The 24490-nt window shown below is 37.7% G+C and overlaps 4 protein-coding genes and 1 long non-coding RNA gene across 7 annotated transcripts in view; 2 read left to right on the top strand and 3 right to left on the bottom strand.

Annotated features, from left to right (window-relative positions):
• The window catches only part of LOC134795739 (uncharacterized), a 246170-nt gene that overhangs the window by 182194 nt on the left and 39486 nt on the right, over nt 1–24490 (bottom strand). The gene's annotated exons all lie outside the window — the stretch shown is intronic.
• On the top strand, nt 195–11483 carry LOC134795657 (uncharacterized). 2 transcript variants are annotated; one of them, XM_063767570.1, is made up of 12 exons: nt 195–349; nt 423–1095; nt 1256–1318; nt 3132–3279; nt 3916–4034; nt 4308–4544; nt 4997–5153; nt 8610–8749; nt 9065–9164; nt 9264–9392; nt 9603–9890; nt 11188–11483. In XM_063767570.1, coding segments are annotated over exons 1-12 (2190 nt in total). In that variant the 5' UTR covers nt 195–347; the 3' UTR covers nt 11322–11483. The 2 variants fall into 2 exon arrangements, with proteins under 2 accessions (XP_063623640.1, XP_063623641.1); XM_063767571.1 differs by lacking the exon at nt 1256–1318 and having other exon boundaries at nt 196–349; nt 11188–11480.
• LOC134795627 (ATP synthase subunit d, mitochondrial) lies at nt 13885–15578 on the bottom strand. The gene is made up of 3 exons (XM_063767526.1): nt 15368–15578; nt 15080–15298; nt 13885–14242 (listed from the first exon to the last, which is right to left on the bottom strand). The coding sequence occupies exons 1-3, from the start codon at nt 15484–15486 to the stop codon at nt 14056–14058; spliced, it is 525 nt and encodes a 174-aa protein (XP_063623596.1). The 5' UTR covers nt 15487–15578; the 3' UTR covers nt 13885–14055.
• LOC134795700 (protein trapped in endoderm-1) overlaps nt 18167–24490 on the bottom strand; it is a 56430-nt gene continuing 50106 nt past the window's right edge. The window contains exons 5-6 of one of the 2 annotated variants that reach the window (XM_063767635.1): nt 19953–20170; nt 18167–18957 (exon numbers count right to left, since the gene is read on the bottom strand). In XM_063767635.1, the coding sequence (XP_063623705.1) occupies nt 18594–18957; nt 19953–20170 (582 nt within the window). In that variant the 3' untranslated portion in view covers nt 18167–18593. The remainder of the gene's footprint in view (nt 18958–19952; nt 20171–24490) is intronic. The other variant, XM_063767636.1, reaches the window with a different exon arrangement.
• Nucleotides 20512–24490, top strand: part of LOC134795881 (uncharacterized) — a 4733-nt gene continuing 754 nt past the window's right edge. The window contains exons 1-5 of the mRNA XM_063767810.1: nt 20512–21032; nt 21465–21548; nt 22465–22536; nt 22645–22794; nt 23772–23918. Of these exons, the coding sequence (XP_063623880.1) occupies nt 20750–21032; nt 21465–21548; nt 22465–22536; nt 22645–22794; nt 23772–23918 (736 nt within the window). The 5' untranslated portion in view covers nt 20512–20749. The remainder of the gene's footprint in view (nt 21033–21464; nt 21549–22464; nt 22537–22644; nt 22795–23771; nt 23919–24490) is intronic.

Raw genomic sequence — 24490 nt, 5'->3', positions numbered from 1 at the left:
GCCAGTGAAATATTAACACAAATGTGATAAAAATAAGAGTACATATTTAATTAGGTGTATTAGTTGTTTGCGATATTTATTTCATTTATTTAAAAGCATTGAACTCTTAGAATAGTAAACGAATTGTGTACGTCAACCGTCAACTCATAGAAAAAAAAACAAAACATTACTATTCATATTCAATATGGCGACCGGCTTGAAACGACTTTGAAGCTCGTATTTCTTTATGGCCATTATCGCTTAATATTTCATTTAAATCGAGTAATAATCGAGCCTAAGTTGTTGTAAAATTAGCTAATTTGTTTTAAGTGTGTTACTGAAGAAGATCTCACTTTATCTACAGTAAAATGTAAGTAGACGCTTACATCAAACTTTCCTTTTGCGTTAGAGTTTACCGTTTCTAATGAGTAATTTTGGTCTAGGTATGACGATAGGCGCGGGGGTGGTCGTGGCGGGGGCCGTGGTGGCCGCGGTGGAGGCCGAGGCGGGCCTAGAAGCGGCGATAGATCAGAAGACAGAGGCGGCAGTAGATTTGGCGGGCGAGATGGCGGCGGTAGAGGAGGAGGCCGCGGCGGTGGACGGGGCTTCGGTGGCGGTCGAGGCGGCGGAGGGCGTGACGATTACCGCAGCAACTTTAAAAATGATCAACCTGGAGGCAATCTCCGTAAAATCCGCTGGGATACGGTTGAGTTGATTCCGTTTCAGAAAAACTTCTACGTTCCCTGCGATAGCGTCGCTCGGCGCACGCCAGCTGAAGTCGAAGCGTACCGCAGCCAGCACCAAATAACTGTAAAAGGCCGCGACGTGCCTAACCCTAGCATTTTTTTCGAAGAAGGTGGCTTCCCTGACTATGCTATGAAAGAGATTCTGAAGCAAGGCTTCCCCAGTCCAACCCCAATCCAAGCCCAGGGCTGGCCGATTGCTTTATCAGGAAGAGATTTAGTTGGTATAGCTCAAACCGGCTCGGGAAAGACACTGGCTTACATCTTACCTGCAATTGTGCACATTATTAATCAACCAAGGCTGCTGCGAGATGATGGCCCCATTGTCTTAGTATTGGCTCCGACTAGAGAGCTCGCTCAACAAATTCAACAGGTAAATTACATTATTTCTCCATTCTTGTTTGTCTCATGAGCTAGGTTTGACTAAGCCTGCCTTTTCACTTGTAAACCTGCCATTAAAAATAAACTAACTTGATTTGTTTAAATGAGTAAAGATTTGTGTAATAACTTGTTTTGTTTTTACGCAACTCCAGACTCTAGTTGCGATGAACGGGATACCAGCAGAAATGGATGATCCCACCACGGACACAAGAATTGTAAACTTTTAAATATTAATAAGTAGCTTAGCAGGCAGGCTATGTTCGAAAACCTCAATATTTTGATGATTAGTGTGAAAACCATTTTTTTCTAAAGTATTTTTTTTCAAATTCGAAATTGTGTGAAGCTAGGTCAGGTTTCTGAACGTAACCTTTGTGTATTTAGTTTTTTCAGCATTTGATCACCATTTTATATTTTTTTAGTGCATTAGGATGTTGATTAGTAACTCCACCATTTAGTTAGCTTTATTTGTATGTACACCAATTTACTATAACTTATTCATCAATCATATTGGGAATATTTGGGGATCTGATGCCAGCAGAGTAAGTTAATGGCACACTAAAGCCCAGGTTATAGGGTCATTGCGGTAGTTCATTGTCCAGTGCCTGTTTCCGTCCACTTGGCGTAGTTGCTACAAAGAATTGCGTATCATTTGAATGTGCAGGTATATATTAAAATTATACGCAATTCCGTAGCAACTACGCCAAGTGGACGGAAACAGGTACTGGACGGTAAACTGACGCAATGACCCTATGTATGTATGTACCTACTTTACATATTTTCCAAAAATATTGAAATGTCTATTTCGGATTTTTATAATCAGTTGTGGCTATAGTATAGGATAACACTTGCTTAATATTTAAAGTACTCTTAACAAGTCCTATTATTTTTCAAAATAATACTTTACTCAGCTGGCATCATAGAAATCAGCACTGGATGAATTAATAGTGAATAATTTCATTCAGTGTAATTTTTCTATTTAAAAAAACATGGCCTTTTAACAAAAAAAAAGTTAACTTTACCAGGCTGACATTTCAAAAATGTCAATCGAATGTCAGTCCTACTCATCGAAAATAGAAGTGCCGTATGTGGGAAATATATATCCCTTAGCCTGGTAAAGGGTTAATTTATCTTAAAAATGTAAGTCTGTTTATCAGTATTAATTCCTAAACACATAGAAATTGTTAATAGACCACATCTGCAACATTTTTAAAATTGGCAAGGGAAACTTGCAATAGGAAATGTTTATGGGCCAAGTTTTTTTTTTAAAGTAATAAACATTCCTATCAAGAAAATCAATTTTTAATCATTTTGCTTTGAATGTTTATGAAGAGCAAAGAACAATAACCTTCTCACCAGATTTCTATGTTGTTGCTTCGGGAATTATACTCTTCTAAGCTCCGTTTTAATATTTCACATACTAAAATGACAGTTTAATTTAACTACCATTTGTGACCATTAAATACCAATTATGTACAGTCACGCTCCAATCCATGAATATGCCATTTAGGGTTCTGGCTAAATTGGACATTCTATAGCGTAAGTATGGAACAATCGATTTAGCTAGGACTATGAAAGCTAGAAAATGATAAACCTGTGGTGTCCAACCGAAACTGGATTGGAAGGTTTAGCTCTAGTTTCGGCCGAAACTTGCCAAAACCTAAACTTTGGTCGGACACTACCGAAAATACATTTTTCGTTGCTGGTAAGTAAGGTTCGGCAACTTTTTGTCCGAAACCGAATCTTCGGCCAAACCATGGTTTTTATGCCGAAACCTACCGAAACCGAAACTTCAGTCCAACACTATAGATTGGTCAGGCAATTTGGCCAATTTAACTGTCATTTTCGTATTAAAAAAAATTCTATAGTGTTATATAACATCGTGTGACAGGGATAACATGATAGTATAAATAGTGTTTTATTATGTTGTCCCTGTCACACAATGTTATATAACATTTTATAACAGCCAATGTGGGAGCACCATAAAAAAAGGATTAAACTCTTGTTCTAACAGCAATATGTTGTCTCTAGGTCGCCAATGACTTTGGTCAAAGTGTGGCCGTGCGTAACACGTGCGTGTTCGGCGGGGCTCCGAAGGGGCCGCAGGGGCGCTGCCTGGAGCGAGGCGTGGAGATTATCATTGCTACACCTGGCCGGCTTATTGACTTCTTGGAGAAGGGTAAGTGATTATATTAAATTTATTTAATTACACAAACGGGTCTACCGCAATATAATTTCATTGTTTTTACCTTAAATTCCGACGTTTCAGATGAGTTGTATACTTAAATATATGTGTACAAAACGCGAGAGAAGTGTTATACAACGCGTTACATCAGCCAGTGAAAGTTGGGTACTCGTTGTATAGGTCATACTGAGCATCTTTTACTATGGGACTAACCCCGAAATTGTGATAAAAAAATTAATCCCATAGAAGATATCAACATCAGTCAGCCAAAATGTATGGGGGAGTCAATTTTTTTGGTTGGTTCCATAGCAAAAGTTGCTCAGTATGACTTATTCAACGTGTGCCTATCCCACTTTCAGTGGCTGGTGTAACACCTTGTATATTAAATTTACAGAAACTATATGCAACAGATGTGTAATGCTGTAAAATCGTATACGGATGTGTGCATAATTGTTTTCCGTCGTATTTTCTCTGAAACGTTCCTATTTGTCATGCTACTTCAGTCAACCTTAGTACTTTTTGTACCGAGACTGACTGAAATAGCAAGACACGTTCGTACGTTTCCGTGAAAATACGAAGGACAATAATTATGCACTACATCTATCTGTACCTGTATATTTTGTCTTGCAGGTACTACAAATCTGAAGCGCTGCACATATTTGGTGCTGGACGAGGCTGATCGGATGCTGGACATGGGCTTCGAACCCCAGATCAGAAAGATCATCGAACAGATCAGACCAGACAGACAGGTTAGTACATTTTATCCTACCCTATCTACAAATCTAATCAATACGAAACAGCCTCCTAGCCTAGTTTGTAGTGACCCTGCCTACGAAGCAGGAGGTCCCGGGTTCAAATCCTTGTAATCGATTTATTTGTTTCTCACAAATACTTGAGTTACGGATGTAGTCTATGTATCTAAGTATTTATTTATAAGTATGTGTATCGTCGCTTAGCATCCATAGTTTTGCTTAGTTTGGGCCTAAGGTGTATATTTTATTTGTTTAATCTTCTTTCCCCAGGTTCTGATGTGGTCCGCAACCTGGCCGAAAGAAGTCCGGAACCTTGCGGAAGAATTCCTCCATGACTACATCCAGATCAACATTGGTTCCCTCCAGCTGTCGGCCAATCACAACATCCTGCAGATTGTGGATGTCTGTGAGGAATGGGAGAAGAATGATAAGCTGATCACTTTGCTCACTGAGATCTCATCAGAGGAGGAGACTAAGACTATTATTTTTGCTGAAACTAAGCGAAAGGTCAGTTAATATTTTTTTTATACAATGAAATGGAATGAGTTTTTCAAAAAGGAGTATACTGGTTTTTAAAGGGTAGCCCTGCGCGTTTGTTTACAGTGTATAGATATGTCAATAGCGCGTTCAAAAAACGCGGTGTGCATATAATAAGCCCTTAGATAATTTTGTACCTTCACTAAATAAAATAAAAATAAGTGATGAAATGGTAATGGGTAAGATAAATCGTTTACCATCAGGCGATTGTAACTTTTAACCTTATCTTGTTTTACAGACATTTTAAAAGTTTTTTTTACAAAATTTCATCTTTAAGACGGTTTCTTAATTTTTGTAATACCTTGACAAATATCTTAGCCCAAAAGACCATCAGTCATAATTTTATTTTAAAACATTTGCGGAATTCTTTTAGTTGATTATATAAAAAAAAACGATTTTCATTATTTATATTCTGTGTGCAGGTGGACGAAATAACCAAGTCCATAAACCGCGCGGGGTGGCGCGCGCTCGCCATACACGGCGACAAGAACCAACAGGACCGCGACTACGTTCTACAGCAGTTCCGGAACCATCCCCGGGGCGTTCTGGTCGCCACTGACGTCGCTGCGAGAGGGCTTGGTAAGGTTTCAAGTGCAATTCGTGAGCGGGACACCGCTGTACACGTGTATAGCGGTGTCCCGCTCGCAGCCTGGCGCCGCGGATCCGAATAATAAACACACATACACACACACGGTGATAAGAACCAATAGGACCGCGACTACGTTCTACAGCAGTTCCGAAATCATCCCCGCGGCATTCTGGTTGCTACTGACGTCGCTACGAGAGGGCTTGGTAAGGAAGGCGCACACGGACATACATACACACCAGAGCATGCACCTAAAATATCAGAAATCAGCGTGTTATGGAGTCACAATATCGTCTTAACGACTAAAGTCTCGGCCACGAAAAGCACGCTCTTTTCGTGGCCCAATTGTAAGTCTCTAAAACAAAACTGTTACCCTATAACTGGCTGATTATTCTCTTGTTTACGCGCGCGCACATATTCACATCTCGAGGGATGAGCGGTCAGCTTGAAATCGTCGTATCATGAATCGTATCAGCTTCGTATTAGTAACGTGGTATTCTTGTTTTCTAATTCCATGCACTAGAAATTAAAGAATATCAAGTATGCTACATGAATTGATACAACAAACATGAATTTGTGTGAATTTGAACAGTAACCACATTACATATAATGCAATTAGTCTGTGACATTCCTTTTTACATTACGAACATACATATTAAAATATGTAGACGGTTACAGGAATCAACATACAAATTAGGGTCGAAATAATATCTATTAAAAAACTAGTGATACACTGAAAATATAATTAAAAAAAAAATCAACTTGAAAATTAATAAACATTTGAATCAGTTGTTTTTGCGCACTTGTTTGAAACGAGTTGGTATTTTCTGGCACTTCATATTTATTTACTTTATTTTTGTATTGAGGTAAAGCTGTATCGTATTATTTATGCTAGTCTAATGGTACTTGCACATGATGCATAAAGCTGGAGTAAGTAAAACCTTCAACTGAAGAACTTGTATTAAACTAAAATATGAGCACAGAAAATTATTAGATACTGTGTTCAAGCGTTACATTGTCTTTATCTTAGGTCTTCATAATGTGTTATATTCTACGAATTGAAATATAAATGGATGTCCGGATTATAGACATGGAATATTTGAAAGACACTTTCAGTCAATTTTGTAATAGGTCAGGGCTTTTTGTCATTATTACAGATGATTCTACAAAAACTGTCAAAATAGACGAAAAATTATAACCACTAAAAGTGAATTGGTCATTAAATATCAGTGACCACTAACTAAAGAATCTAAAATATTGACATTGCTCTGGTCTAAAATGTTGCGTTCAAAATTTGAATGCATCAATTTTATGAATGTATTTGCCCAGAAGTTGATCATCTTATGTTTGTGCCACCTAACAATGTCAAGGGCAGCAAATTCGGGCGCCATCACTGTTACAACGAAAAATATAAAAAACTGTTACTTTAAAAGTATGTCGTCATAGAAGCTTCCCTATTTAGGTGTCAAATTTGGTAACTTAAAACTACAAGATTGAAATATGACGTTGAGCAATTCGCGCTGACGATATAAAAATATAAATCACAATTTTACAGGAAACTTTAACCTAGCTAATCTCTGGGGAAAATGTAGACAAAATCCGCAGAAGGACAACAATTAACGATGCTTAACAATTCTAGCATATTATTTATCTCCGTTCTGTAGCGGTTAGGTTAGCATTGAAGATTTAAAAAAGATCCAAGAATTTAGGTCGTGTGCTGAGAGGTTTTCTATAAAGGCGACCTACTTTTGAGTTTACATTGGGGTCAAATGACAATGACCCACCAGGGCAAAAGGAGTAATTAAAATAAAATTATGTGCTGGCGCCATAACTTTCGTCTGACGCTCCCTAAAGACAAATTAATCACGGTGGTGATATTCCCGCCAATACATAAACCTATATAACAAAGGCAACAAACAGAAGATTTTGAAAGAACAGATGCGAGGTTTTTTATAGTAGTTGCGTTAAACGATCTCGCTCTGTTGACCGGGGTGTGGTCTGAGAACCGAGTCAGGGCGTAGCGTGGGACCATTGCAAGCGAGACACTTGTGTCCAATATTCACAAACATATAGAACAAATTGAATCTATCTAAGAAGATAATAGTTTAGAATATACATTAGACTAGGACAACGGATGAAATTACAAGGAAGCAGTTCATAATTCGAAGGACAATGTTGTTCTTGCGTTTGTGGTCAAAATACGCCATTGAAACGTAGAATAGTTGTAGGGAACGTGAAAAACTAGGAAATAAATTGAAGTGAATATTGGAACAGACATTGACAATGCAATGGTTTAAAGGGGCTAATAACATTAATGATAGACAACTGAAAATGTAGGAGGATTTCATTTCTAAACTAAATTTATTGTGACTTCTTCATCGAAAGATGTAGTGATAGGCATTTAAAGTTATCTGCAATATTCTGCTCACTTCTTCAATGCAAATGATGGCATTCCTGTGTTGACGTTGAGATTTTATTTTTTTCAATAGACGTAAGATTGTAGTTGTCTATCATTTGAATTTGCCCATAATTAATGTGAAATTTCCATGACTGACTTGGCATTATTCTCGAATGTTGTTTTCATTTCAGAGGCGCATGCGTGTCGAGATAAAGGCTAAGGGTGTGTTGCTGACTTAACGATGATCATTACAATGACAGATTAGTACTGTCAGCGCACACTGTTTAGAGCATGCTGCCTCTAAAAGGGGATGGTGATTAGGAAGAGTCAAATTGCATAGATCATCCATTCAATACTTGAAAAATCGATTAAAAAGTAATTAAAATTCAAGAACATAAATTACAAATTCAAGCTAAACATAATTGGCTATATTTGTTTAATTTTTTTGTAGTAGGTAAATTAAATGGGGCTGACTCAATCACCAGGGAATGATGTAAGAGCAATACATGCTTGGTTAAGTGTCATGAGAGATTTAGAGGTAAATAAGACCTGCCCTACGCCACCTGACGACGTTAAAGCAGGACATGATCATTAGTCAGCACACCGAGTCTTGGCCGACACTCCGGAACCACTGAAGGGCATAATACAGTTATTTCCAGCATCTACGCGCTGGCATGACAAAGGTAAATATTTGTGAGTTTCACGTTGAGGGGAATAACTTTGTGCAGGCTTAAGCGTTTGATATTGTTGATATGGTAACACTCAACATATCAAGCCATATTGCGATAATTTAATGATAGATAACCTAACTTAATTAATTTTAACCAATTTCGTCTTTTAAATGACTCAAAAGCGCAGCACAATAAAAATTTCAATTTTTTTGTATTGGGAGTTCCACAAGGGTCTAACCTAGGTCCTCTTATTAAATTTGTGAAACAAAGTTGTTCCTCCAAACATTTTCTTCTGCAATTATTTGTCGCTTTCGTTTTGTGCTATGTTCGAGCCAATATTGACTTTACTTGTATAGTAACAGAGGTTATTTCCGGCGCAGATGTGGAGGACGTGAAGTTTGTGATAAACTATGACTACCCGAATAACTCGGAGGACTATGTGCACCGCATCGGGCGCACGGGACGCTCGCAGAATACCGGCACGGCGTACACGCTATTCACTCCGAACAATTCTGCTAAGGTTATAAATTAATTAAATAAATAGTTTATATTTTAATCAATTTATTTACTCAACACAGTAAAACTATTTTCTTTTTACTCTTTACCAAGTTTCAATGACTTGATTTTCATTGGACTTGAAAAAATATGTTGTGTTATTTATTTGGTGTATTCCCATCGGTCCCCGCCCTACGTGACCGCCGCCATACATGAGGCGGAACAAATGGGAATACACAATTTTTTGCAGCAATCATAATTAATTCAATTATTTTATCAATAGATCAGGAATTTAGCAATCCTGTTTAAGATTTGTTGTCATGTTTAATATTTTTCTCAGGCCAAAGATTTGATGTTGGTCTTGCAAGAAGCCAACCAGGTGGTGAATCCAAAGCTGTTGGAGCTGGCGCAGTGTGGGATGGGCTTCAAGGGGAAATACAGTGAGTGCCTTTATTTACTTTAAACATTCTATTGTCATTACACAAATATAACCAGTATAGAAGGATAATATAAATAAAATAACTGCTGTTTCTCTGTAGACCGTGGCCGCTATCGCAACGATCGTGACGACGACAGGGGAGGTCGCGGCGGTAGAGACGGCGGGCGCGGGCGGGGAGGCGGACGCGGCGGCGGCCGCGGAGGGTCGCGCTTCGGAGACCGCTCTGGAGGTATGTACACCTTTACTACAGACTATCGCTCTCTCATGTCATGACTCATGACATGACCGGTCATTAAAAAAGACACTTTACGTAGTTACATTCGAACATTACAAATTAAATAAAAACTTGTATTTACCATATGAGTTTTAAATCGTATTTTTTATATAAAACAGATATTTCAAGTGGCATCACAATCCCTAAACAAATATTTATTTTCAGGCTCACGATGGGACAATAACTCCAGCAACGACAATGGAGGCGGCTACCAAAGCGGAGGAGGTTACGGCGGCCGAGGCGGCGGCTTCGGCAACCGCGACGGCGGTGGCGGAGGTGGATTTGGCAACCGCGACGGCGGAAGCGGTGGTTTCGGCAACCGGGATGGCGGTAGTGGTGGATTTGGCAACCGTGATGGGGGTAGCTACGGCAATCGCGATGGCGGCGGTTTTGGTAACCGCGATAGTGGGTTCAGAGGACGCGGCGCGCCTAGGGGAGGTGGCAGAGGCCGAGGTGAGAATTATTGTAATTACTAATAAAATATGAAAATATACATGCATAAGTTGTATTATGTTTCTAGAGATTATTCAAGAAATTAATTTTGCAATCGAAAATTTTGTATTTTGAACAAAAATTAAAGAATTCGATTTATTCGATATAATACATAGATTTCGATTTTTAGTTGTGGCCTAATTTAAAATTATAATATCGTCAGGTGACAAGCAAAACTCGCTAATTACCACCACAAGTTCGTAGCCATAGTGAACCATCTCTCTCTGTGTCGCTCCCTCATGACTGAGGATCGTGGTCATCGGTGGATGTGGATGCTCCACACCTGGTCTTTATGATCTGCCTCCAACGGTGCCTGTTCATCGAGTCTCTGACAACCGAGCAAAAGTTGGTTGAGGATGTGGCCCCTTTTAATTGATCGCTCCATCTTGTTGGAGATCGTCCTCGGCTTCGTTTGCCCTCCGTGTTTCCAACAATGATCAGCTTTTCAAGACTTTCATCTCCCCTCCTCATTATGTGCCCGAAGTAGGACAGTATGCGCTAATGGCAGACTGTGGTCAGGCGAGTTCGGACACGAAGCTGTGAAAGGATCGATACATTGGTGCGCATGGCGGTCCAAGGTATCCTCAACATACGCCTTCAGCACCACATCTCGAATGCATCGATCTTTTGCCTTTCTTGGGCTCGTATCGTCCACGTTTCCACGCCATACAGAAATATGGGGAATACTAGAGCGCGTACTAGCCGGGTCTTGGTGGTGATGGTTATACCTCTCTTCTTCCAGATGACATTCAGTCTGGTCATCGCGTCCTTAGCCATACCAATACGCCTCTTTATCTCAGGTACGCAGTCGCCATCATCGTAGATCAGTGCGGTGCGCCCAAATAAACATAGTGGTCCACGATATCAACCCCTGGGATGATGTTATTTATTCTGGGGAGTTTTTTGGCACGGTCTACTACCATTAGCTTCGTCTTGCTCCTGTTTACTGCGAGACCCATTCCATCTCTCTCCGTCTCGAGTCTCTGAAATCTTCCACAGACGTCGCTAAAAGGACCGTGTCATCGGCATATCTGAGGTTTGAAGCATAGTGAACCATATTAGTACTAAAAGGTCGATTTTTGTTCATTTTTTTTGTAATTATTGACGTTTGCTTGTCACCTGATGATATATCATCAATCATCATAGGTGACGTAAATATACATTTTTATTTTTCACTACATATCCAATTTTAAAAGCTCATAATTCGGGAGCAATATTTTTTTTGCTGCCATGCCACTAAACACTTCTTTTCCCTCAGGCGGCTCCGGCGGAGGCTTCGGCGGCGCGCCGGCGGCCGGCTTCAGCGTCCCGCCGCCCGCCGCGCCCGCCTCGTACTACAACATGTACGCGCAGCCGCCGCCGCCGCCCGCCAACAAGTTCATGCCCAAGTAATATTATTAGAGACTTTAAGATCAGAAATAGACGAATTTTTAACGTGGATTGTGTCTTTGAACTTTCAATAAATTAAGACTGGACAGATTTAGTGAGTTTAGATTTCTTTTGATGTGTTGATGCAAATTTTTTAAATCCTCACTAATTGGTGACTAGACCGGACATGGAATTTTTGGGGCGGATATTAAACTATAGGAACTATCGATGCTTTTCACATATACTAGTTGTCGGCGCAGCCGCCGCCGCCGCCCGCCAACAAGTTCATGCCCAAGTAATATTATTAGAGACTTTAAGATCAGAAATAGACGAATTTTTAACGTGGATTGTGTCTTTGAACTTTCAATAAATTAAGACTGGACAGATTTAGTGAGTTTAGATTTCTTTTGATGTGTTGATGCAAATTTTTTAAATCCTCACTAATTGGTGACTAGACCGGACATGGAATTTTTGGGGCGGATATTAAACTATAGGAACTATCGATGCTTTTCACATATACTAGTTGTCGCTCCCGACTTTTTCTGCTAATTGCGGGCCTGAAAACTTAGGACCATCCCAAACAAACTTAAATTTAAAAAATTAATTGTTTATTATTTAAGTTGACAATTGTACCTTAACAGCTAAAGCCACGGCGGCACAAATTGGGAGACAGTAATACTTATACATAGGGTACACAAGTATTTACATAACACCATTATATAATACTACTTACAGGCATATCTCGCTCTATCACTCTCTTACACTCAATCATCGGTCGTCCAATTGCACTCACAAACAAATCACACTCCGGGTGTGCCTCGAGCACGGAGTTGAGCAGAGCGATTAATCTCTATAATTACTGAATTAATTCAGAATGTTAGCTTATTAAAATTTTAATCCCTGACCCTTCAAGTGGTAAGCCGTCGGCTCTCGACCGATGACGTCATTTGATTAATTGAAATAAAATCAAAATTCAAACAACTCAAAAATGCCACTTGAAGAGACTGAGATTTTTCTTTTTACTCCCTTATTGATTATTCATAAAAATTTACGGGCCTGATTTAGTTAAATTGTTTTATGCCTTTCTTACAAATTCATAAGTCTAAATGACAGATAAAAAAAAAACAAACGATTATTAGCTAATCGAGGTTTGTTTATGATGAATAAGGGGGTTAGTATTTTCCTGAGTATATAGTGTAAATGTATTTCTAATGTATCAACACATTTATGTTTATAATTGTATTTAGTGATTTTTAATCTCCAAATACTTTATAACATCACTTCTTTTTTCAAAATTAGCTAATGAAAATAATGTGAAAATAGTGTGAACTGTGTGAATCTGTACCTTTTCTTTTTCTTAAAGTTAACTAGCTAATTATTTTCACCACACAAATTTAATAATAATCAAAATTTAAACTCATAAGAACCACCATTATGATTTTTTAAAGAACATCTATATCAAAATTGTGATTTTATTCTTGCATTGCAAGCCTAGAAATACCTAGATTAGTGAACTTAGATTAGTATAATAATGCTTTGGATACTGGACAATTTCTTCTCTAGAACCATGTTCACAAAATTTCTAGAAAAATATGTATGAAATAGAGGGTACATTGAGACTACTGTTGTGTGAAGTAGGTTTTCATCACTATCTGTGAACATTCCCATACTTTGTCATAGAGCACTGGTTGCAGTCTGTGAAATGTGCAATTCATCAAATAAATGTTTATATTGTGTAAGGATTTTCTTGTTTTATTTCCATATCTTGTGTGTTTTCCCCCATAATAAAGAATTGTGTCGCTTAACTTCTTGAACTCTGGTAAATCCATTCAACCCTCTCAGCAAATATCTACTTTATTACCAAAATCACAATCTGTCAGATGGATTAACCCGAGTTTGAACTTAACCCTTAAACGCATAGTGTTGCCAAATTTCTACAAAGCATTAGACATCTCACAGATTAAAAAAAAAGGCTTACGTCCTTGAACGCACCTTTATACCAAACGTCAAGTAGTAGGGTGATTTAAGGGTTACATTTACGCAATATTTTTAATTTATAAAAATTACATTCGTTTTAAGACGAAAAGTCGGAAAGCTTGGAAAAATCCAGAAGTTGATAATTTTTAGTATGTGATTTCGAACGGTGTTTTAGGGGTTTGTAATTATTTTATAATTAAAAACTTTATCATAGGTATATCACAAATAGTGTACCTTTCTAATGGTAGTAAAAAAAATATATATCTATTACTGAAAATTACATATTTACATAAATATGATTTAGCCAATTTAACTTCTAACACTGATTTCGCAGTGAAAATCGAAGTTATTTTTTTTTTACTATTTTTCCTAGAATCGGCAGACAAGTATGTGATACATATTATATTAATTTCGGGCAAAAAGAAAAACTCATGCATTTAAGGGTTAAGCAACTCAATTATTGATTGTAGAGGTGTAGTCATTTGTCAGACAGGCAGATCATTTGTCTCAGACTTTACACATCTCATATGAATCAATGAATCTTTGCCAATAGTAATGTAATAACTGGAATCTCTTTGGTAATAAGAAAAAGATAAATAAAACATAAAAAGAAAGTTGATCATAATCATTTATTCCTACATAAATTATACAGATGTTGACTAACTCATTTTGGTATCATCAGCAAACCACCAAATTGATGCCAAAATGACGCCCAGAACAGAGTTCAATCATCCATACTGATTCTATGAACGAGAGAGCTCCATTAATATAGAATATTGGTTTAGTGGTGTCCACCAGCGGGTTTGTTGGGGTCGACATAGTCGAGCTGTTCCTCGGGGTTGTGGGGCCAGAATGTGGGCTTGTTGATGGGATCGATGGCGTCCTGGGGATAGGCGTCCTTGTAGTCTTCCATGGTCATCTGGTCGTAGGGCAGGAGGGCCTTGGTCTCGTTGATTTCCTTCTGGTAGCTGGAGAAAAAAGATTTTATTTTAGTCTAAAGCTGTCAAAGTCAATCTTAGTGAAAGTTGTGTCATGTCAGAGAATAAGTAATAGTACTACTGTACAGAAAGGAAACTTCCTACAAAACTGAAGTTTGACAGCGGTTCAGGGTCAAAACATGCGTCCCTTTCTAATATATGGCACTATCCCTTTCGGCTATTTAGGGTTTTCAAAATTCAAGCCATTATCTTATCTGTGGTTGAGCACGCAAAGGGACGTCAAGTTGTGTCAACCCTAATAATTGCTTGGAGCAATGCTGAGCCGAACGGAGCAGAGTTTGCCTGAAGGGAGGAGTATCGCACCCCTGGCCAAGGGTACAATTTCCTAAACATGCATGCGAATTAGAGTGCCTGCTATAGTTACTGGCCAGGATATAGTAATTGGCCACTTCTTACAAATCAGAAAGAAACAAGCCAATTAGCCTTATAACAATGAAATTCAATTAATTCCAAGTAGCATTTTTACACGAGAACATTGTAAGGGCAATATAATTTGAAATATGGATCAGATAGTTCCACCCTGAATGCAGTTTTTATCAAGTCAAACAATTTTGACCCCCCCCTAATAACACACTATGACAAACACAATACATTAAATAAACAAATTTGTCATGGATAGATCTCATTCATAGCTTTAAATTTCTTATGTTACTTGAGCATCTTAGAATGGTTTAGACAACAAACTTCACTAAAGTTACCAGAACTTCTAAATATTACAAATCCATAGCTTGTCAGACAGGTCAACAAGTAAATTCATCAGTTCATGGGTATACTGAATATTCTAATTAGGTATATGTCTACACTTACTTCGAAATGTTAGAATTGGATGCCGCAACGAAGGCATCCACAGCCTTCTTGACCTCAGCCCATTGCGCGTCCACCTTCGCGGTCAGCGTGTCCGCGGGGTACGGGATCTTCAGAGCGTCATACTGCTTCTGGAAGTTGTCCACCATACCGGGGATAGGCACTGTTTGCTTGTACAGGGCCCAATTGATCTTCGGAGGCTCCGGGGGATTCGCTAGCACCCTTAAAAAAACCAAAATTTAACAAAACAAAATCGACTAAGAAATTATGTAATACAGCTCCAAAACTAACCTTCGAAGGTAACCATCGGATTTGATTTTGAAGGCGGCGAGGTTGGTCCTCTGCTCCGCCGGGACCCTCTCGGCCAAAGAGGCCCAGGAAATGTTGCTCTGTGCGATTCTTTTCGCCATATTTCGGCGATTTTATAAAACAATCAGCAGAAAATTACACCCAGAACGGAACAGACAGAAGTCAAAGACGTCAAGTTCAAGTTACCATAGACAAAAATTATTTTTTGAGTGTTAAAGCGACTCCAAACGACACGACAAGATAAGTGACTAGTGACTCGGCTCGTTTGGTTTAAAGTGTTTTTGCACGATGCTAGTTGTACGTAGTATCGTGTGAAGGAATTGTATTTCTTATTCGCGGGAAGAATTTAAAAAGTTATTATTAATAATGTTTTTTATCCATTTTCTATAACAGCGGTTAGTCAGACGTTCTTTTCTTTCATTGTTAAAAAAATATAAATCTCTCATTGAGTCACGATAGTGATTATTCTAGTTAATTATATTAATAGTTAATAGTGTTAATACTTTCTATGGTAACTTAAAGAATATACTTAAGAGAAACAATAATGAAAGCCATCGTTTTCTCGTTTGCTTAATTTTCCAACATTAATCATTCGAAGAACTCGTAAATTATGATGTTGACCAAGTATGGCCGTTGAGTTAACAACTAAAAGGTAACATTTCTCGAGCATTTCTCATAAAATTAGGTACCTATGTAGGTATTAATAAAACAAGATTATTTTACACATTTGATTTATTTACCTTTGGTTTTCATAGTACTGAATAAAAATAATAAAGTAGTACAAATAATTTACTTTCACTTAAACTAATAGACATATCGCAATTCGTGTTAATCGAATATAATTTTTATCGTTATTTATATGCTAATTGACTTTTACTTATCAGTCTTTGTAAAAACTAAACAGTTTTTTCCACCATACCCTTTAATTCTATTTAATTCCAATTTTTTGTTGGTAATGAAATGAACACGTTAATTATAAGTAATATTCAATAAATCATACCATATTCTTCTCAAGAGGCCAATAGCTGCCAGTTTGAAATTACAATTATCAATAGTGTGGGTAGGTATATAGGTTAGGTACCTACACTATTATCTCTCGCGTCAAATGATGTTCCTTATGACCAGACATCGTACATTTTATAGCATTTTTGGTGCAGCGGAGTGGTGTTAACGGAATCGGTATAGATAATTCCAACTGAAATGGTAAATTAAGGTTAATAATTAACGTAATTAACGCTAATTAATCATTAGAATCACAGACTTTCCTTCAAATCTCTTTACGTTGGGCTTAATATTTTTGTTTAATAATATGTTTGTTTGTTTGTTTTTAAAATACCTAATTTTACAGTTTAGCCTCACGTGTTTTAAGTCACTCGACTCGTGTTTAAATGCTTGCGTTTTAAAGTTAATATGTCCCACGACAGTTTAAATTCGATTAAATGTGTTTTTACCATATTTTTATGACGTTATATTTCTCTAAATAAATGTCTGTGCTATCTCTACTCCCAAAAATGTCTAGAGTTAGACCAAGAAAAGTCGGCAGCGGTATTGATAGCCCACGCAGTGCAAGTGTTATTTATACGTCATATTTCATTGAAGTTTGACGTTTAAAATAACACTTGCACTGCGTGGGCTATCAAAATCTCTGCACTCTCCTCTTGGTCTAACTCTACAAACATTTTACGTGATAGCTACTCCATATAAAATAAACTATCGGACTATCATTCGACGCGAGAGGTAATACAGGATTTTCAGATTGCCCATTTTATATTTTTATACAAAGTATTTTATGAATGAATTCCATTCATAAACGTCCATGCTCCATGCAACTTCGCATCTCGCTGTGCCTACTACTTCATAGTCTGGTAGGTATAAACTTATAAAGGGGCATGGCACGCTGCGTCCGATTCGTACGTCGGCGACGTGCGAGCAGGACGTCAGTGGCGTGTAGCTAGGCGTGGGCGAAGTGGGCCGTCGCCCACGGCCTCGCGCCCTAAGGTGGGCCTCGCGCGAGGCCCGTTCGGGCACAGTGAAAGAAAAGGGCCTCGCAAATGTGATTTCGCCCACGGCTAGATTAGTTTACGCTACGCCACTGCGGGACGTCGCTATAATACGCGCATAGCGACTTCGGAGCAACATGCGAATCGGACGCAGTGTGTGCCATGCCCCTTAATAAGGTTTCAGTATAAAAAATGCCAAATTATCTAAATTCTAAAACAGGGAATGTTATAACTTGTGTTCTTAAAGATAACGGATATTTGTTTAACTTTGGTAAACGCACTGGTACATTATGTGAAATAGAAACAGTCAAAGAATTTAAAAACTCTAGGCCGCCAAATAACCTAAGCATTTATTTTCATAATACATACCAGAAATACCATGTCGGTGGCAACCAAGTGTACAGCCCGCCTGAGGGTAAGTGGTTACTGCAATCCCAGGGGTGTCACTTATTACGCGTTGTCAAAGTGTCGTTATACATAAAGATTGTAAATCGTCTTTCTAAATATCAATATCAATTGTTTCTACAATGGCCTAGGGTTGAATTGATTGACTGTGTGTACAAAATCATTTATATTAAGTTTAAGTAAGTATTTATATACATTATTAACAAAACTATTTACAAGTTTACAATAAAAAAAAACGGTTTTTGGTCGAATACATGTAGGATTTGATCATCCACATGTTTATTCGAACCAACGATATATATGAACGATAATCAGATCTGAATTAATTCAAAACCATTAGACTATAAACATTCAGGGCGTCCGCTAGCTGGCGCGGATGCACGGAGCGGGCGCACGCATGCCATTGTGCCATTGTAGGTAGGTTCCGTCACACGCGTCCGCGCCAGTTAGCGTTGCTCATAGTATCTTTCGTTAATCCTCCGCTCCAGCTAGCGGACACACTTTAGATCTGAATCCAGTTTGAGTCTGCGGAGACCCTCTATTAGAATTTCTTAAATGCTTTACACATACCTACTTCATAGTCCAACTTCTGTTACAAGTTCGTAGATATAGCAATACCAAACCAATTTCTCAGTAAAAAAAGCATGCTAATTTGAAAAAAGAACCCGCGAGGTTCAATCTCCCATAGTATTTAAGAATTTCCCGCCTTTTTCTACTGACAAATTGGGTTTGCGCCATATTAGAAGACTTAACTTAAAACATTGAGATTCTACCAAAAAAACACAAAAACCTATTCATATTATTCATAACCTCGTAGGATTTCTCTTCTCTACATAATGCGGCGAATTAGACGAATGCCCGACCGTCCGACTTCCCAATGTCGTTCTCCGCATGACCGGATTGGTCTTGCAAAACTTTAAAAGGTTACCGTACGCCGCTCTATATTGTCTATTGGTCGCTGCGTATATTAAAGGGTTGATCACACTCGACGCCCAGGCGAGAATGGAGGCTATTATATGAAGCCATGGGTATTTTATGCTGTCGTCTGCTACGTTCATGATCATTAATGGGAGGAAGCAGGCGAGGAAACAGAGGAAAATGGTCAGCATGAGAGTTGTTAAGCGGGAGTCTTCTTCTTTTTCTTTGGCTGTTTGGCCGCTGAGCTTGCTGGAAAAGAGAAAACATTTTATTTGATATTGAACATGTAATTTTTTAACTCTGGAAACTGTAGCGAATGAAAAGCATTCCACATATAACTTTTTTATACTGTGAACTTATGCTTAGACTGCTACTTTAAATAATAGTGGTAAGGTTGGCTAGTAAAAGTACTTGCATATAAAAACGGACCTTACACGGGATGTGTTGCTATTTGATTTGATTAGCTTTACATACTCTACCAGTGTTCCAGCGATTAGGTTGTGAATTGTGTGGCGGGAAGGTAGCTTATGGTGGTATTCCACCTATCCAATTTCTTTGTCCAATATGTATCGCGTTTCACATTTTGCTTAATGAGCGAGTGAGACGCTATGACATTGGACAGAAAAATTAGACAGGTAAAATACCACCCAGGGAAATTCCAGAAACCTTCTTCGACCACAGACTTGAATTATTACACTGCGTTACCCCAATATTATTACAGGGTTCTATGTTTCACTTTTATCGAACTGAAATTTGAACATTGTCATAGTGACATTAAGTCGAATTTAAACTATCTTGAAAATGTAACATAGAACCCTGTAATATTGGGCCAGCGACTGGAGTATGGAGGTAAGGAGAAAACTCCCTTCTGAGTTCCAAAACTCTTCAGAGTGGCGTTAGAGTGAGTAGCTATATACAGGACATTGAAATGAAGTTAGCAGTTATTGACGGAGTAAAGTGCGTTATTGTCAGTGATTTGAAATTTTGTATCAAATATTCTAGGTATTGTGGCGCCACCTATTTAAGGCTTTTTGGCGGACACTTTTCCATACAGAGTGTTCTCCTTACCTCTACCCTCCATACACTGGAGTCCCACTGAGCTTGCGTTCTAGCGTTTCGACTCAATCTGAATTGGGGTAATGTCAGCAACCGGCATAAGGTCCCTTTTTATACGGAACAACACAAACTTATACTAAACCCACACCCGTGTTATGTACTCACATAACTACTAAAGATATACACACCCACATACACACCTTCGGCCCTCCAGCTTTCTCTTACTCTCCCGCACTCGCCAGTATATGCAAGAGTAGGACACAATGATCACTAGACACGGCAGCGCGAAACCAAAGACAAAGAGGTACTTTTTAGGAGAGTGTCCGGCCTCGTCGGAGAGTATTGTGCAGGAGAAGGTTTTTTTGTCGAGCCCCAGAGTGCCCCAGATGCCCAGCAGTGGGGGAACCTGGAAAACAAAAAAAAAACGTAGTAACTTTTACACTTTTGACGCACTATTGACGCAAAAACCATTTCCTGAGGTTCCGTTGGTCTCTTTCTTAAACACAAGATGGCAATACGAGAATACGAGTGATGAGATGGCAAAGAAGGTGATACGAGTTAAAGTCCAAGGACCGGAAAACCCCTCTTTACGCTTAATCCTATCAATTCGGTAACCCAATCGATTCGGTTACCGTATCATTCGGTAACCCTATCATACTGTTACCTGATTGTAATGGTAACCTTATTGAAACGGTAACCCTAACCTTTAACCACGGCTGTTAATCTACGTACAACGGAATGTGTACGATAGCGCCATGTTGCTTTTAGATGATACTGACAACTTGCCGCGCTCTGATTGGCCGATCGTCGCCTAAACGTCAGTTGTCAGTGGTTGTCGCCCATGTTTGTTGAAAACTTTGAACAGTTTAAATTATTTTCAATTGCAATAAAGTGTTGATCGAGTGAAGTTCTTGTACTTATCCTCTCCGCTTTATTTGTGATTCATCCATCACCCAGTTCTGCAAGCATTTATGCATTGTGCAAAATGTATTATCAGTGCTGTGTGTGTAAAACTCTGCGAAAGGACGCTTTTACTTTGTACCGTTTTCCTAGTACTGAGAAAAGACTCATTATGTGGTTGAAGTGTTTGGAAACAAATGGTTTTGGAAATATGTCGCCGGAGCAAGTTCGAAAAGCTTTTATTTGTGAGAAACACTTCGAACAGCGGTTTGTTTCGGCATCGACACGGCGTCTCAACGCGAAGGCTTATCCTTCGTTATTCAGTCAAGATGAGATTAACAGTGGGATCCCATCTCATGAAAATGCCGGTAAGTGTAGAAAATGATAAGAAGTGATATAATAAATCAGTCTAATCTAATTCGTATCATTTACGACCATAAAAGATAATGTCATAAACTTCTATGCAATTGATGACTCATGAATCACGGCATGGTGATTTTATTATGTGTAGGTAATACAAAGTGTTTGTTTATTCCTGTAATAAGAGCATATGTTTCTAGTAAGATAATTATTTCATGCGATCGATATTAATATCTTAACACTTGTGTGTTAATTTTAGCTTAGCATTTTTGTACTTCTTTGGGTAAAGATATCATTGGCAAGTGTTGCAGTCTTTTATTAATTATTTTATTTATATAGAAATTTCCCAATCCTAAAAAAACACCATGCAGAATTTGTAGATAAATAATACCACATTTCACTTTAGTTATTTAAAAATAATATTTTGTTATCAATTTTAGAAAACATGGATCCGCTGAAAGAACATGCATATGTTCGTAAATCACATGACGACCACACATACTGTCAACAAGTGCCTCAAAAAGGTTTGTTTAATTTTTCTGAAATGCATGATAGCCATGATAGATACTCAATTACATTTTAGGTGCAAATTAATGCCTTCTTATCAAAGACATTATTAATATTATTATGCACATATATATTTCATTAATGGTACTTAGATCTGCAAGCAATGTAAAGAATCAATTTCTTGTATTAAGGTCAGGCATGGCTAGTGTTTCCATGGGCAATATTTTTTTTTATAAAATATCACCACAAAAGTAAAAAAAAGTCAAAAGTATTTATTTGTCAAACATAAGTACAGGTCCCATATACATCACTGTATCACTATGTTGTGCCGTAAGGCATACAATTTTTCATTTATGGACTGTGACTGCATGCTGTGCGCAGTTACCATTAATTATCAAAATCATCTAACAAAAATTCACATACACTATAATTATATGTTATTAAATATTTATCATCCAAAATTATCATTTAAAAGTTAATTAAAATCTATTTATACATAATATGCTTTGTTATCTAAAAATTTAAATAACTTACTTTTGAAACTAATCATGTCATCTGTATTTCTTAGTTCAATAGGAATTTTATTAAAAAATTTGGCGCCATTTCAAATATACTTTTTCTAAATAACTCCGTTTTGGAAGGCAATGAATTTATTTTACCACTCTACCCTACCACAGTAATATTTCCAATAAGGAAACAAAACTGTCAGAGGAAGGACCTACATGCCTTACCAATATACGTACATTTTAATTACGCATGTATATAAGAAAAGCCAAAGTTATCCCATAGAAGTATTTCCGTAACTACCCATAACAAATTTGTAGCAATGTGCACTGTGTAGGTCCTTTGGAAGATATTTTATAATAATTATAAGCCCTTATTAACAATAATTTTCAACGGTTTTAATGTGTTTATTATGTATTTCTGTTTTAGCGTCTCCTGCCATTCCATCCACATCGGGGGTTAAATCAACCGCAGTGGGCCATACACCAAAACAGACTATGGGTAAGCTAAATAAATGAATATGACACTATTTCCTATGTATTTTAATATTATCACAAGTTATTAGTAAATCTTATAAAAAAAAAATTAAAGTGCTATTTTATGTTACAGCCGTTTCTATAGCCACAGAACCTGTCCCGACAACTTCAGACATTGAAAAGGAGACCATGCCCGAACTATGCAGCAGCTTTATTACAGAACTTGTTGTAGCTGAGAAGGTTACAGCTTGTATTTCACCTAGTGTACAGTCACACAATGAAGGTTAGTGAATTCTTATCATTTTTACAAGCTTTTATTTACTTTCACCTGACCGTTGTCTGTGTGTAATCAAATCTTGCAAGTTAAATTTGATCCACTTACCGGTTTCCGATTGAGCTGAAATTTTACATACATATGTAAGTCGGGTGACAATGCAATATTATGGTGTCATCGAGGTGATCTGATGATGGAGACCGGAGGTGGCCATAGGAACTCCGTGATAAAACAACGCAACCTAATTGTGTTTGGGGTTCTTAGAATTGTCTCGATGAGTATTCGTTGCTTGTGGAAAAAAAAGTACAGTCGGCGATAAAAGCTTGTACCAAAAATGAAATTTTGGCCAAAAACTTATTTTGTGTTATTGTATGGCAGTGACAGTACATATAATAGTACTTAATCATTTTTAAAGCAATGGCAATATTTTATGTTATTGTATGGCAATGACAGTGTTTACATAAAATAGTACTTAAACTTAATCATTTTTAAAGCAAAGGCAATATACCTATTCCCCACTATCATTTGAAACTTTATTACAATGTGATAGAGTTCAATTTTACATAATTTCTAACACTCTTATGCCCATTATAGGGTTATCTCACTCTGTCTTTCGCGTTATGAGTATGATGATAGTCACTGAGTAATGAAAAATAAAATCAAATAAATGTGTCATTCTATTTTAAGTGCTCAGAATCACGAAGTCTCTCTGTTCTAATAGGAGAAAAAAAGCCCCAAGGTTTATATTCCTATTTCGTTACCATTTTCCATACTAAGTGTATGGAAATTTAATAATTTCAGAAGTCAATTTGTGTAACTAGTAATTTTAATGAAACTAAGTTTTACCTGTTCAGGTCTCGAAATTCTTGAATAACGATCATCATGTGTAAGTCTAACTAGAGTATGCCCCGTGCGAGCCTGCTAGAACTGAGGCATGATCCATATGTGTGAGACTGATTGTTTCATAATTGTTATTTCTGTTTCAGCAGTCTTTGTAACAACTGCTGAAGCTGCAATCAAACAATCAAATGCTGAAGAGCAGCAGATTTTGCCAGAAGCAAATATTCCAGAATGTGTTGCGGTTGAGGAGGTTACCTCTACCAATTCACCAAGGGAACAGTCTCAAGTTCTAAGTTAGTATTTACCTTGACAATATTTATATTTGATATTTTAGCCGCAATTTGTACATTGTAGTACAATTAAGTATAAAGTACCTGGGAGATTGAGTTTTGCTCGGAAAACATATAAAAACGCTTTACACACTAATTCAATCGTCCTAACTGGCATCCTAACTAAACAAATGGTTCTAGTTAGTGCAGTCAGAGTCTTACTAAACGCAGTTACAAAGAACCGTGTCCCGATTTGGGCCATGGTGCGTCCATTAATGAATCGCATACTAACGGATAGGGGTTTACGAGTACATTCACGGAAAAATAGTTTCATTGTTAATCAAAGTGGGCATATGATTATAGGCAACCCAACACTGGTGGCTTAATTGCCGTTTATGTCTGAAGATTCTTCAAGGATATTGTCAAATCTTATAAAATATGTCTCCCATTTCTGTTCATAGACGTTTTATTATTGTGTTAGATGCCTTGCATACTCTTATTACCAAATAATGGGCTAATTTGGTTAATTTTTTTTAATGAGTTTTTCGGAACTTATGTACGAAATATCATTTGATATTTGCCAGTCGCTTTTCGGT

This window comes from Cydia splendana, chromosome 12 (genome assembly GCF_910591565.1).
Source record: "Cydia splendana chromosome 12, ilCydSple1.2, whole genome shotgun sequence".
NCBI lineage: Eukaryota > Metazoa > Arthropoda > Insecta > Lepidoptera > Tortricidae > Cydia > Cydia splendana.
This window is presented reverse-complemented; position numbering and strand designations above follow the sequence as displayed.